Source organism: Anarhichas minor, unplaced genomic scaffold (genome assembly GCF_050575085.1).
Source record: "Anarhichas minor isolate MPS153535 unplaced genomic scaffold, ASM5057508v1 ptg000040l, whole genome shotgun sequence".
Taxonomy (NCBI): Eukaryota; Metazoa; Chordata; class Actinopteri; order Perciformes; family Anarhichadidae; genus Anarhichas; species Anarhichas minor.
The window spans coordinates 17,843,354-17,858,052 of NW_027466486.1; the positions used below are offsets into that span (position 1 = coordinate 17,843,354).

At 45.1% G+C, this 14,699-nt stretch overlaps 1 protein-coding gene across 4 annotated transcripts in view; it reads left to right on the forward strand.

Annotated features, from left to right (window-relative positions):
- The window catches only part of babam2 (BRISC and BRCA1 A complex member 2), an 88,529-nt gene that overhangs the window by 50,594 nt on the left and 23,236 nt on the right, over nt 1-14,699 (forward strand). For all 4 annotated transcript variants that reach the window (XM_076108216.1, XM_076108218.1, XM_076108217.1 and 1 more), the window contains exon 7: nt 9,123-9,232. In XM_076108216.1, coding sequence (XP_075964331.1) covers nt 9,123-9,232 — 110 coding nt within the window. The remainder of the gene's footprint in view (nt 1-9,122; nt 9,233-14,699) is intronic.

A 14,699-nucleotide genomic window follows, 5' to 3' on the forward strand; every position in this document is an offset into this window, starting at 1 on the left:
TCTCAATCAGAACATTTCATGTCATGCAATGAGACATTTTGGCAGCTGCCACCTTGACCCTGTGCTTACCCGCCCTCAGGGTGCGATGGCGTAAGTCTCTGTCAAACTTATGAAAATGCTGGCACAAACATATAATTCAGTATGTCAGACCTCCATTCACTTTATTCTGTTGTAGGACTCAAAGTATTATTTAGCATGTTGTACTAGCCGATGGTTGTGCTTATGCTTTCTTCAAGGCTTTTGACATTGAACGTAGAAGATGCATTTTAGTGCTGCTATGTGATGAGTTTCAACATGTCTTACAGGACATTGAAATGTTTTGTTAGAAGAATTGCAACAATGTCTGGAAAGTGAATGGAAAAAAAATCTCCTGAGTAATGAGCCCCTGTAGTTTAAATTGTGCTTGAGTTTGTATTTGGAGCCATTATTGGATTATATTTTTACATACACCAGCTGGTATGCACAAATCTGAACTGTAGGAATTTCTGGAATTTTAAAAAGTATTCCTAATGTTCGAAAATAAAGTTTTAAGACAGCACACGTGTCCTCAAGGACCTGAACATTTTGATGATCGAATGGTTTCTGTAGCTCAGTATTCAGAAACAGCAGGTGACCACAAAAACGCACGGAAGAACTCAGAATAATAACGTTTACAAGAACAATGGTGTCCGCACCCCAACGCTAATATTACCAGTGCTAAGTAAGTATGTGTGTGTCATCAGTATTCGATTGACAGCTGTTACATCAACTCAAATGAACCAAGCTAGCTTTGATCACGAAGTGAAGATCCGGAGTTCCTCAAAATGTCCTACCTGAATTGCAGCCACTGCATTGTACTCTTTGTGTGTCCAGCACATGTACAAGTGCACTTTAAGCTGCTCGCCTAGAAGCTGGACATGTCCTTGCACAACAACCCTGCTGTCAGTCAAGTCGCCCCATTACGTTGGGCATGACATTTAAAGTTGGGCGAAGAAGGCGAACAAAGTGCCCTTACCTCCTCCGTACCAGCCCTGCAGTGGAGCCCCCGTGTAGCATTTGGAGATGAGTGTGTTTGTGTGTGTTGCGACTTTGGCCAGACTTGGTCTGGCATAAGGACAGCTGTCACATCTCCAACCTGTCACATGCGACACAGAGGAGATGCCAGAGGCCGGGGCATCGGGAGACACAAGGGCGGACACAAGGAAGAAGGGCCTGTGCGTTTGTGCGTGTTCGTGAACCCATGTGACTGAAAGAGCAAGGAGGATGGAGGACGCGGGGTGGTGGTGGCGGCCACGTGAAAGGGTTTGACTCGGAGGCACCCTCTAACCTTGATGTCCACGCACACATGCTCGTGCACACTCCTCGCCCGCTTTCTTAAATACAGTCCTTGAGCAGTTGAGTCAAATCCCCCGAGGGCCATGTAGTAAATACTGCTTTAACATCCAACCACTGCCCCTGCAGGACCCCCCCCCCCCCTCCCCTCATCCGACCCAGGCCATTTCAGTGCTCATTACTTACCAATGAAGAAGTCTCTTCATTAAGGTCCTGCCTGTGGCCTGTTGGGCAGGAGCCTTTTTTAAAGCTGCTTCTCTACTAACTCAGTTGCCCTTGAGTGTATTTGGTTAAAAGGGCTTAAGATGTGTATATGTGCACAGAAACATTAACGGCCATTTGTGAGCTTTTATTTCATTACAAAGTGAAGCACTCTTCTGTTTCAATTTAAGTAATGGTTTCAAGGCAGGCAGGTTAAAAGGTCAATTTCTGTTCTCATTAGGCTATCTTTCCACAACTTCCTGTAGTGGATTTGTAAGTATTTTGGGAGAAGAAAATCATGAGAGAGTTTTTAAATGCCTCTAAATTACCACCGCACTGCTAGGACACCACTTCAGCACACTGTGTACTCCATAACCAAAACCAGCTGTGAAGTAAAGCATTTGTATTGGCCCTCTACACTTTAATTTACTTTAAACATGCCACTTCAAGGAGCATGAAAACATGTTTTGCCATAAACTGGGATCATGAAATTTGAGCAGTGCAAAAGCTTCAGACACAAGCATATTTGTTTCACTCTCAGTAAGTTGTTTTTTAAGCATTTTTTTTTTTTAAATCGTAGCAATTGAACAGTCGCAAATGACTGGTCTCTCTATTTCTCTTAGACTCTGTTGAAACGCTAGTTTAGTCGAAGTTCTCTCATTGACTGATGTTCTATCGCCAGTGCTTAACCTTAACCATTAGAGGTCAATGACTAACCTTAACCATTAGAGGCCAATGACTAACCTTAACCATTAGAGGCCAATGACTAACCTTAACCATTAGAGGCCAATGACTAACCTTAACTATTAGAGGTCAATGACTAACCTTAACTATTAGAGGTCAATGACTAACCTTAACCATTAGAGGCCAATGACTAACCTTAACTATTAGAGGCCAATGACTAACCTTAACCATTAGAGGCCAATGACTAACCTTAACTATTAGAGGTCAATGACTAACCTTAACCATTAGAGGCCAATGACTAACCTTAACCATTAGAGGCCAATGACTAACCTTAACTATTAGAGGTCAATGATTAACCTTAACCATTAGAGGCCAATGACTAACCTTAACCATTAGAGGCCAATGACTAACCTTAACCATTAGAGGTCAATTACTAACCTTAACCATTGGAAGTCAGTGCCTAACCGTAAACATTTGAGAGGTCAGTACTTTACCTTTAACCAACCTTAATCATTTGAGGTCTCTGCATAAACTTAACGATTCAAGGTCAATGCCTAACTATAACCGTCTTGGGAGAGTTTCTCAAATTGAGGTTTAACATTTAGACACGACCCATTCACCAGCTCCAAATTTTAATTTCTTCAGTATTTTTTGTATTTTAAGAATATACCAGAAAAACAAATTTGTGTTTGTGCTAATTAGCAAATATTAGTATGCTAAAATGTTAGATCAAGATTGTGAACATGGTAAACGTTATAGGTGAACATCATTTCTAATGTTACTGATGTTAGCATTTATCTCTAAGCACAGCTTTGTAACCAGTATGCCAGTATGAGAACTACTTAAGTGCTAAAATGGCGCCGTGCCAGCGGCAGCCTGTTGCAGCAGCTCTCTGTGTGTGTTTTTAATTTTAGTCTTTTTTCACTCTTTCCCCTCTTCTTTTAGTTTTTTTTCTTTCTCCTTAACGTTTGGTTCTTACGGTCAGACAAAGGACCGTAACTTTTTCTCAACTTTTTCTCGTGGCTTTCTGTTGCTTTTCTCTCTCTGTGTAACGGCGAGCCACACACAATGAGCGGGGCCATTGTTTACTCCTGTGATCAGCTGTTCGCGCTGAGTGAGCCGCGGCTGCTGTCCGGCGCCAGGCCTGTGATCCCTGCGGAGCTACGGAGAAGACGCAGGGGCTGCAGATCTGGAGCCAAACGGAGGGCGAAGAGGAGGAGGTACAAACCTTCGGTACCGGCGATACTATTGTGGAACGTGAGGTCTTTGGCAAATAAAACGGACGAGCTCGGCAAAAGACCGAGAGGGACTTCCGCGAGTGCAGCGTCATGTGTTTCACGGAGACATGGCTGCACGCGGATTTCCCGGACCACAGTGCGTCGGTGCCCGGCTTCAGGACTGTTCGGGCGGACAGAGACGTTGTTCAGAGCGGCAAAAAGAGAGATGGCGGGATTGCTGTGTATGTGAATGAGAGGTGGTGCAATCCCGACCATGTATGTGTTAAGGAACGCTTCTGCAGCTCGGACATTGAACTGTTAGCCGTGGGGATGCGTCCATATTATTTGCCGAGGGAGTTCTCGTCCGCCATTGTTGTCGCTGTGTACATCCCCCCATCAGCTGACACCGAGACAGCAGTGGACACCATCCACTCCACTGTGTCTGGACTTCAGATTCAACATCCTGGTGCATTTTTGGCAATCACTGGAGACTTTAATCACATCACCCTGGATAAAGCCCTGCCAACTTTTCACCAATATGTTGACTGCCCCACACGAAATAATATAACCCTGGACCTTCTGTATGCTAATGCAAAGGATGCATACAGTGCCACTGCCCCCCCCCCTTGGCAGGTCTGATCACAACCTGATCCTGTTAACACCCAGGTATGTTCCTCTGGTGCAGAGGCTGCCTGTGACCACCAGGACTGTGAGGAGGTGGTCTCAGGAGGCTAATGACGCCCTGCAGGACTGCTTTGAGTCAACGGATTGGGGTGTGCTGTGTGGACCACATGGGGAGGACATCAACAACATGACAGACTGTATCACAGAATATATCAAATTCTGTGAACAAACCACCATTCCATCCCGGACTGTACACTGCTTCCCCAACAACAAGCCATGGATCACCAGTGACCTGAAAGCTGTTCTTAACAAGAAGAAAGCAGCTTTCAGGTCTGGGGACAGGGACGAGCTCAGGAGAGTCCAGCGCGACTTGAAGGTGAAGCTCAGGGAGTGCAAGGACACCTACAGGAGGAAGCTGGAGGCCAAACTCCAGCAGAACAACGTGAAGGAGGTGTGGACTGGAATGAAGCAGATAACCGGCTTCAAGGTTGGAGGGAGACAACCAGGGGGCTCCCTGGAGAGGGCCAACGAGCTAAACTCTTTCTTCAATAGGTTTAGCTCAGAGCCCTCATCTGTCTCCTCCACACACCACACCTCCCAAACACCTCCCCCTCTGTCCCCCCTGGTGAGCTGCATGGACTCTGAGCCCTCCTCTTCAAAGGGCTCTGCCACCACCGACACTATGACCGCCCTCCACACAGAGAGGGGGGGCCCTCTCTGTGACGACTGGCCAGGTTAGGAGACAGCTGGAGAGACTCCACCAAGGCAAGGCTGCTGGACCTGATGGCATCAGCCCCAGGGTCCTGAAGACCTGCGCCATCCAGCTGTCTAATGTCCTTCAACACCTATACAACCTGAGCCTGAAGCAGGAGGAAGTCCCGGTGCTGTGGAAGACGTCGTGCCTGGTTCCCGTACCAAAGAAGACGACCCCATCTGGCCTCAATGACTACCGACCAGTTGCCCTCACATTTCATGTGATGAAGGTGCTGGAGAGGCTGGTCTTGGCCCACCTCCGTCCGCAGGTAAAATCCTCACTGGACCCTCTGCAATTTGCATACCAGCCTCATGTAGGGGTGGACGACGCCATCATCTACCTGCTGCAACGAGCTCAGTCGCACCTGGATGGATCCGGTGGCTCTGTGAGAATCACTTTCTTTGATTTCTCCAGTGCATTCAACACCATCCAACCAGTGCAGGTGGTGGGGGTTAACGCATCCACCATCTCCTGGGTCCGACTGGGCCGTGTGCTGTCTGATACGGTGGTCAGTGATACTGGAGCCCCACAGGGAACTGTTCTGTCTCCCTTCCTGTTCACCTTGTACACCACTGACTTCCAGTACAACTCAGGGTCATGCCATCTGCAGAAGTTCTCTGATGACTCTGCAGTGGTCGGGTGTATAAGGGACGGACGGGAGGAGTACAGGGCAGTAGTGGGTGACTTTGTAGAGTGGTCTGGTAGAAATCACCTGCGTCTGAACGTGGCCAAGACCAGAAAGATGGTGGTCGACTTCAGGAGGAAGACGACGACTCCACAACCGCTGAGAGTTCAGGGAGAGGATGTGGACACGGTGGAGGAGTACAAGTACCTGGGTGTCTCCATCGACAGCAGACTGAACTGGAAGGCCAACATCAACGCTGTGTACAAGAAGGGGATGAGTCGACTCTTTTTCTTGAGGAAACTTCGGTCCTTCAACGTGTGCAGCAAGATGTTGGAGATGTTCTACCAGTCTGTTGTGGCCAGTGCACTGTACTTCGCCGTAGTCTGCTGGGGGAGCAGCATTGGAGCCGGACACACCAACAGACTTAACAAACTGGTTAAGAAGGCCGGCTCCATCATTGGCTGCAAACAAGACTATCTGGAAGAGGTGGTGGAGAGAAGGACACTGAAGAAACTATTATCCATATTGGATAACCCGGACCACCCTCTCCACTACCTACTGCAGGGACAGCGGAGCACTTTCTCCAATAGACTGATTCAGCTCCGCTGTCACAAGGACCGATACAGGAAAACATTCCTGCCCTCTGCCATTAGACTTTATAATAAATCACCTCTGGCCAAATCAAACACTAGACTGTAACAATGCTACACTGTTGTTGCTGCTGTTGGTGATCTTGTGCACTACTGTTTTGTTTATTTTCTCCTACTTAGTTAATTTAATATGATTCTATTTAGTGTATATACTGTGCATTTTTATTACGTTATTTTCTTAAATTTAATAGGTCCTGCTCTGTTATTTTATTATATTGTATATAGTGTGCATTTTCCATACCTAATATTTCTATTTTATTTTTTAACCCTGTTTGCTGCTGCCACAGACAAATTTCCCCTTGGGGATGAATAAAGTATATTTCTATTATATTCTACTTTAAGTACAGCCTCACAGAGCCAATAATGTGGCTGTAGATTCTTACTCTTGTTTAAATGCTATTTCATTTGAGGCTCATACACTGGAAGAGACTACTGGTGATCAAACCTGACTGACGGTGTATACGTGTTACTTACCAGTTTTATCTAAAAGTTTGTGAAATAAACATGTAAAGTTCGATGTATAGTTATAACAAGGCCAAAAATTATATTTTCATCTACATAGCTTCAGCTCCTTTGCGTAGCACATTTATTTAGAATGGCATTAGCAAAAAGTTAAAGGGTCTGCCTTTAGTTGTTTCATTGATGCAATATGACTTGTGACAGCCCTTCGCTGTCTGCTGGGATGAGATGAGTCTGAATCATTTCACAAAAAGGCTCTCCCTTCAACAGCGCCTTTAGTCCGACCAAAACAGGGGATTGGTCCACTGCAGCCTGTACAGAGCTGCCCTATGTTCCTCTCCTGGCCCTCTCACCTTCCTGTTGGGTCTCATCTGTCTGTTTGCTCTGTCCCAGTCCAAAGGGAGCACCCATTAAATCACCTATAAAGAGGAGAACAGGACTTGACAGCTACAAACTGGAGCAAAACAATCTTTTCCCAAACCCCCACCTCCACCCCAGCCCCACATCCCCACGCCTGTTCCTATCTGTCCCATATCGTCAGCGGCAGAAGCCGCGAGCGCTGCTGTGGGACAGAGTGCAGTTCTTGTTTACTGATGCACACTATATTGATGTGAGCTGATTCCATCAGGCAACACTTTTGGATGCCACACACCCCGCTGTCTTTCACTGTCTCCCTTCTACTCTTTATGTCTTTACCCCCTAATGTATCTGCCCGACAAGTCCGACTGCATGATAGTCAGTAGAGCTGCAGCCATTGTTGTGACTCTTGATATCTGCATGTGCTTCTGTATAAATGCACTGTGGATTTAAGATATGTTTATTTAGGTCCAATACATTTGTATCCCATGCTGCAATGATGTTATGTTCATTTAATTGTTTTTTATTAATTTGTTTTCTTTCTTTAATGGTCAAAGTCTTTAGATTACATGCAGAAAAATTAATTCCACTCCGCTTGGAGAGGAAATGTGCACTGAAGGAATTCATTTTTCCACCCACTCAGCCGTGTTTTTTTCTCAAACCAACGGTCAGTTTGGTTTTGGGATCAGCAGAGCGTGTGGAATCGTTTAATGAGCTCGATCACGTTTCAGGCCGCCATGCTGCAAACTGGTTGCGCTGTGCCTCTGTCCATCATGTGTGGTGGTTAGATTTCCTCTCACCACGGCAGGGAGCGATTATAACAAATGGATGAGTTCAAACCATCTGTAAGACATTTGATTAACGCCGCCGAGCCTCTGTCGGGAGAGAGAGAACCCAGAATGGTACTTGATGTGGAATTGCACTAATGACAGTGCCTGAGAAGTAGCCATGCTCGAGGAAAAACATCACAGAATGAGAAATTAGAACCTTGGAGAGACAGACGAGGTTTGCAGCGAGCAGCTCCGGGTGGCCTCTGCATCCATCTCACACATGACTTGATTGGTGCTCCCAGTCATCAGCTCAGCCACGTAGTGCAGCTGTTGAAGCTAATGTGGCATGAAATGAAACAGATGTTTCTTCTGGTGTCTTTCCTCTTCTCCATCTCCTTCAAGATTTTGGGACTTGCCCACTTGTTGTGCACACATGGAAGATTGTGATCCCCAGGGTTGGGTTTAAATCAAATCTTAATACTGTATTAAATCGGAATCCTTTCAGATCTCTCATCAAATTAGGGTTTCATTTTCTACAACTTTTAAATTTAAATAGCTTAAATAGCTTATTTTATGGATACGTGACTACCTTGAAACTTTTAACAATCTGCTCCCACACCATAGACTGTACATAGTAAATGTGTATATATAAAAGTGGACATTGTTGTCACCTATTGGTTTGTGGACTGTGGTTTTGAAGCTTTGAGTTCATCATTTTGGCTGTTGCCATCTTGTTTTTTTGTAACCAGTGAATAAAAGTGACCATATTTGGACTGCAATAAAGTGACGTAGAGACTCCGTATAAGACTCTGGTAGTGGTAGCAACCTGTCAATCACAAGGTAGTCCCGCCTTAAATCATCCCCTGCTTTATGGTCTGTTTGACTCTAAATGGACCATCATTTACTAAATGAACATCATGCTGTATTGAAGAAGAGTTGAAACTAGAGATTGAGACCATAAACTCATGTTTACAATGTTTACTGAGGTAATAAATCAAGAGAGAAGTAGAGTCACTTTCTCATAGACTTCTATACAACCTGAGGAGTCGCCACCCGGTTTGGGCAAGAGAGAAAAAGTAGGCAGGACTAAACTCAAGTGCTCATTTTGTTTATACAAACAAGTGTGCACCATTAAAGAAACAGAAAAAAGACTTGGAGTAGAAAAAACACCTAGGGTCCTGTGGTCTCGAATTCAGTGTGGACTGTTACATTTAGTACAATAGAAGTGTATCTGTTACGTGGAACAGGCGAGTGTCAAAAACACAAAATGCTGTATAAGCAGATTGGCCTTTAAACGTGTCAACGTCCTACAAACTAGTTCACTTCATGCAAACCCCAGACCATAACTCGCAACGATCCCAGTGCAGGCTGTGGCTATGTAAATGAGTCCCAGCTTCATACCAATGGTGTTTTGCCTATAGATAGTGGTTTTACCGACTAACATTACCAACCTGGCTTTGTCTTTCTCAGGACACAGCGGTGGACCCTGGAGAGGACGTGGCCCTTCTCTCAGTGAGCTTTGAGGATGCTGAGGCCACCCAAGTCTTCCCAAAACTCTACCTCTCCCCCAGCATTGAACAGTAAGCACACCACATATACAATGCATATGTTTTCTGTTGTTCCTATCAGTTAATTCAGTTTTGATGGAGATAGTTTTTTTTGTCACACCACAATATCAAGACAGCAGATTTGATCAAATTTTGGGACCCTAAGAACCTTAAAGTTAAACATTGAGTGCGAATCAACTGGATTTATCCCCATGTAAACTGAGATTATCAACTTTTTCTCTCTCTATAAAAGGTTGATGTTATGTGCTCAATAGGTGGTTTTACCATTTCCATCTAAATGGATTTCATTTTGTGATAATGCTACAATAATTTGTGTACTTTGTCCGTGAAATGAGTCTGTCATTAATACCTTTCATTATACAGTCACTACGTATACGTAAAAGCATTGTGTTTATTCATGCAGGATTCATTTTCCTTTAGAACTACGATTCGAAAAATAATCACAAACTATTTTGAAGTAAACACATATTTCACATTTGTCTGACATTTTATGCACCGACCGATTCATCGATTAATCTTGAAAATAGTCTGGAGATGAGTCGATAATGGAAAATAACCGTTAGTCACCGCCGTATTGTCCTTAGATCAGACACATTCCCACAGTGTGAGGGGATGATGAAAAAGTTAGTTGTAGTAACTCACTAGTAAAGAAAAGATACCTTTGGAGCCACAGGGCCCCCACTCGCTCCGCCTCCCATTTCCAGGTTTCTTAAGAGGTAGTCGACGGATTAGTGCGATTGTGCTGTGAATCTCGCGCCATGTTATGTCATTGTGAATAATCCCACATCCCAGTGTCTGCACTCATCAGTCGGTTCCTCAAAAACAACAAGGGAAGAACAAAAAAAAACGAGATGGATGACACACAGCGTCTGAGCTCGGGATGACTGGATGTCTGCAGACATCTGGGGTGTTAACAGTACAGAGACAGAGTGTGTGTGTGTGTGTGTGTGTGTGTACATGCAGGATTGTATGCAATGCTTTCTGTGAGTCTGTGGGCACTGTGTGAGTGGGTACTTCAGCAGTGTGCATATTCTCTTTGTTCAAATCCACTTTGTTTTTGTCTTGCTAGATTTAGCGTGCGCTTGTATGTGTTTGTGTGCATTTGTCACTTTACATTTGTCTGTGTGTGTCTGTGTGTGCGGATGAGTGTGTGTTCAGATCCATGCATGCTCGTGTTTTTTTTTTTTACATCCCAAATATATGTGTCTGTTTTCATGTGTTTGTGTGCGTGCACTAGTATTTGAATAGGCTCTAACACAACGTCTTTGTGTTTGGTTTGGATGTAGTAAGAGGGTGTGTGCGGGTGTGTGTGCGTTTGAATGTGTATGTGTGCGTGTCTGTGCGCGTTTGTGTGTGTGTGTGTGTGAGAGACAGAGCCAGGTATGGGCCCACTCTGACCTCAGGGCCCCACGGTCTGGGCCTTCGTGCTCGGAATAATCTCAGGCTGATGTTTATTTACAAGCACACGCCCCGTCGCACAAGGTTAAGAGACCTCTGCTTCCCCCCACCACACCTCCACTACTACCACTCTCTCTCTGTTTCTCTCTCCCTCTCTCTCCCTCTCCCTCTCTCTCTTCTGCTCTCTCTCTCCCATCCTGCCGACGTTCCTATTTCATCCTCGTCTCCCATGCTCCTCTGTGGCTCCTCTCTGTTTTGTCCTCCTCCCTTCTTCTATCTCCTGCCGTTTTCATCCCATGTTTTTTTTGCAAATTACATATCTCTCTCTCTCTCTCTCTCTCATTTACGGTGCGTATTCACTTATCTCTTACTCTCCAGCACAAGCGCTAATGCAGATACACACACACACACACACACACACACACACACACACACACACACACACACAGACGCTTCTCCTCTCCCAATGTATAAAGAATAAACTGTGACAGGATCCATGCAGCAACAGCAACAAAATATCCTAATGACACCAACACAGAGGTCACGTGCTTGTCCTACATGATCCTTATTTGTTGTCCTCCCCGTGCTGTGCATGTGTTAGAGCAACACGAGTAAGCAGCGCTATGAGAGAGAGAGAGAGCTGTATCTCCTTTTGATCTACTAACCTTGATGTAGCACAACCTCCAAGATGTTTCATTTTATGTTGTTGTTTTTTTTTAATGTTTTAAGTGACGGCGTCTCCTTGGAAACATGGCGGAAGCAGAGACCATGAAGTGCAGAGGCACAATTACAGGTTGTGATTTAGAAACAAATTAATTGGACAGCCGTTTGAGTGCTCTTTGTTTTGTGACGATCCATGAAGTCGGGCTCTTGATAAAGCAATTTTTAAAGCTAACGCTTGATAAAGCTAACGCTTGATAAAGCTAACGCCCGGCTAAATTAAACCATCACAAATACAACGACGCAGGGTTGTATTTCTGTCCGTCACAACCGTTTTTTAATTACACTGTAATTGTTCTTTGGTCAGTCAAAACAGACACAAACCTGCTGGAGATGGCAGATTTAGCTAACGCTAATCAGCTCATTTCAATTTTATTTATTTTTTATAAAAACTGGAAATATTAGTTTTTCTTTTTATCTGATAAAAAATCGAAGTGTTATTGGACAGGTTAATTCTCAAAATAGCCGTTAGTTGCAGCCCGAGTATGAAGCTCTGACGACAAAGAACCCATCTTTATGATTTCTGCTGACATTCTTATTTTGGCTCTCGGTGGCTGACGTGTGCAGAGCATTCTTGGTTGCTATGTTCTTAGCGAGGAACGTGCTGTTCTGACGGACACCTCTCTGCACAGAGCATCCACTTGGTTCTAGAGGCTTTCACCCAGAGTGCTGCTGTGGTTGTCGAAAAATTGCTGAAAAGCTGTGTTTTTTCAACCTGTGCGTGAACATTGCATATGTCTGCACGTTTTTATGATGGAGCTGCATGTGTGTATGAGAGGGAGACTGACCCCTCACCATAACTCCAGACCAGAGTGCCCCCCCCCCCCGCCAGTTGCATGAGGAGAACAGACAGAAGGAGGCTAAATGCATGTAGAAGTGGAGAGCAGGAAGCTATGGGGATGGAGAGGGGTGGGGAAGGGGGGCTATAGAACAAACCCTTCCTCATCTAAACCCCTTTAAGAAACATTTTAAAAAATGCAGAGGCTTAACCGCGCCGCGCCGATGCCAAGCTCTCGTTTACTGCCCCTCTTCTCCTGTTGCCTCTTTTGTCTTGCAAGATCTCTGCACATATGCATATCAAGGCCGTGCATGAATATGCTCCGCTTACATGCCTTTTGTGCACCTTTTTTGTCAGCTGTGTGGGAGTGTGTTAATTCATGACCCAGGGCGAAAAAAAAAGAAAAATGTATGTCTTCTTCGCCATTTTTTGAAAACAAACGCTTGCATGTGTTGCATTTACTGTGGATGTTACTTTATTTAGCATGCGGATGTGTTGGCGCGGATCTGCTCGTCTGTGTCCTAGTCCTCGCTGACCCTCGTTAGTCTTCTGTTCGCGGCCCTGCCCGCCGCCTCTGCGTTGGCTCCAGTGAAGAGGAAAGCCTCGTTTTGTTGCACGTCCTCTCTGCTTTTTGATAGACAGTGACATTCAGGAGCTTCCTGCGTTAACCCGATCTTCCACGAATGTTCACAATATCACATAATGCCAGAATGAAATTCACATCAAGACAGCTTAGGGTATTGTTTAAATCAGCTCTCGTCTTACGAGATGGTGAAAGTAGCAGCAGCTGCGGACAGCTCCAGAAATTGGCTCAGCTTTTTTTTTCGTTGGCACCGCTGGATTTCAGTGTTGGTACAGGCTGTCGTATGAACTCCATCTATTCAGGGTCCAAATGTTCTGAGGCTCTTTATGTCGGCAGTCTTCCTGTCATTCCAACTCTTACAAAAAGAAAAATGACAGGAAGGATGATCGATTGTCTTTGCGTTCATCCTCCATCTGTCCACACTATTCTTCCTATACTGCTAGCTTGTCAATGTACAGTGCGTTTTAATTCACTTTTTACCAGTTTTACCCTCACCTTCCCTAATTTGGAATCCTTAGAGCTACAGAGGACTGTTTGCTCCACACACACGCACACACACACACCTTCCTCCCCTGTTGTCAGATCAGGAGGACGAGGGAGAGACGAAAGGAAAACTTTGCTGATTTTACAGCGGCAACGTCTCCCTTGAATGAATTAACCTCAGCCACATTGTTTTGGAAGTAAAAAAAACAACACACATCTCTTCGTATCTCCGTATCGCTGTATGTGTTTACGGTGCAGCCAAACGAAATACTTTTATTTTGGCACCACTGGATTTCAGACTGTCATATCAACTGCATGTAGCCTCTGTCAAAATCTCCGTCATTTTATCAACCATTTTGTCCATTGCCCTGTCGTTTGTCCGTTCATCCTCCATCCTTTCCTCCCTCCCTCGCTCCCTCATCCTTCACTGCTGCCCTGTCTACCTCACTTTTTAAAATTCGTCTTTACCAGTTTTTAAACTCTTGTCTACTCGGTCGTACCTCTCCAACTCCCCCCCCCCCCCCCCCCCCCCCCCACACACACACACTTTCACATGCCTTCTCTCTTCTCTCCATCTATTTTTTTTATTTTTCCATCACTCCCTCTCCTCTGCTGATCCCTCTGGCTGATCCTCAAAGGGAACCGAGAGAGTGAGTGGGACTTAAAAGAGAGAGAAGAGCCGCGCTCTACCTAGCGAGGTCGTCCCTCGCTCCACTGAAACGCAGCGAGGAGAGGAAGGAAAAACAAAAACAACACACGGGAGAAGAGAGCTTTTCCCTCACTCTCCTCTCTTTTCCCGCACCTCTCTGCTCTTCTCTTTCATCGCTCCTGAGTTGTTTGATATCTCACTTTTACTCTCCTTTCAGCAGGGGCTCGGATCTGAGTGCTCTGAACGCAAACTCGTAAGCCCCCCTTGAGCTACAGCGTTATACCTCTATTTCTATTCCCTCTTCCTCTCTCTTTCTTGCTCTCTCCGTTACTCCTTCTTCCCTTGTCTTCAAACAGACCGTGGCTGTAATGTTCTTTGCCTCACAGAGCGGCAAAGGGGAGAACAAAAAAAAGACGTTGAAACACCCCGACCCACATTTTTCCCGATAATGCACAGTGTGCGTAGACTGTTGCAGCGGCTCCTCTCTTTGATGGGACTGTAAAACCGCGTTTGCTTTTTTTTTTTTTCTTAGAAAACGATTGATTACCAGAAGTCAAATCACTGTTTCTTCTGCCGGCTTACAGATTCACCTGCTTAAGATTCAGTGTTGGTTTGTTATATAACGTTTTACAGGGCCGCCTAGAAGGATATATACTGTGAGAGCCGTGGTGGTACGCTGCCTAGCTCCTGTGATTTATTCTCCTTACTCATTTCAACTCCCTGCTAAGTGTTAAATAGCTTTAGACATTCAGAGAATGTATAAATGTTAACATCGGAGGAGGCGGTAGATTTCGTTGTCAAGCCGAAACATTTCTCTTTCAACTATTGTTGCAGTGGAGGTCGTGCTATGATCAGATTCTAGTATGCC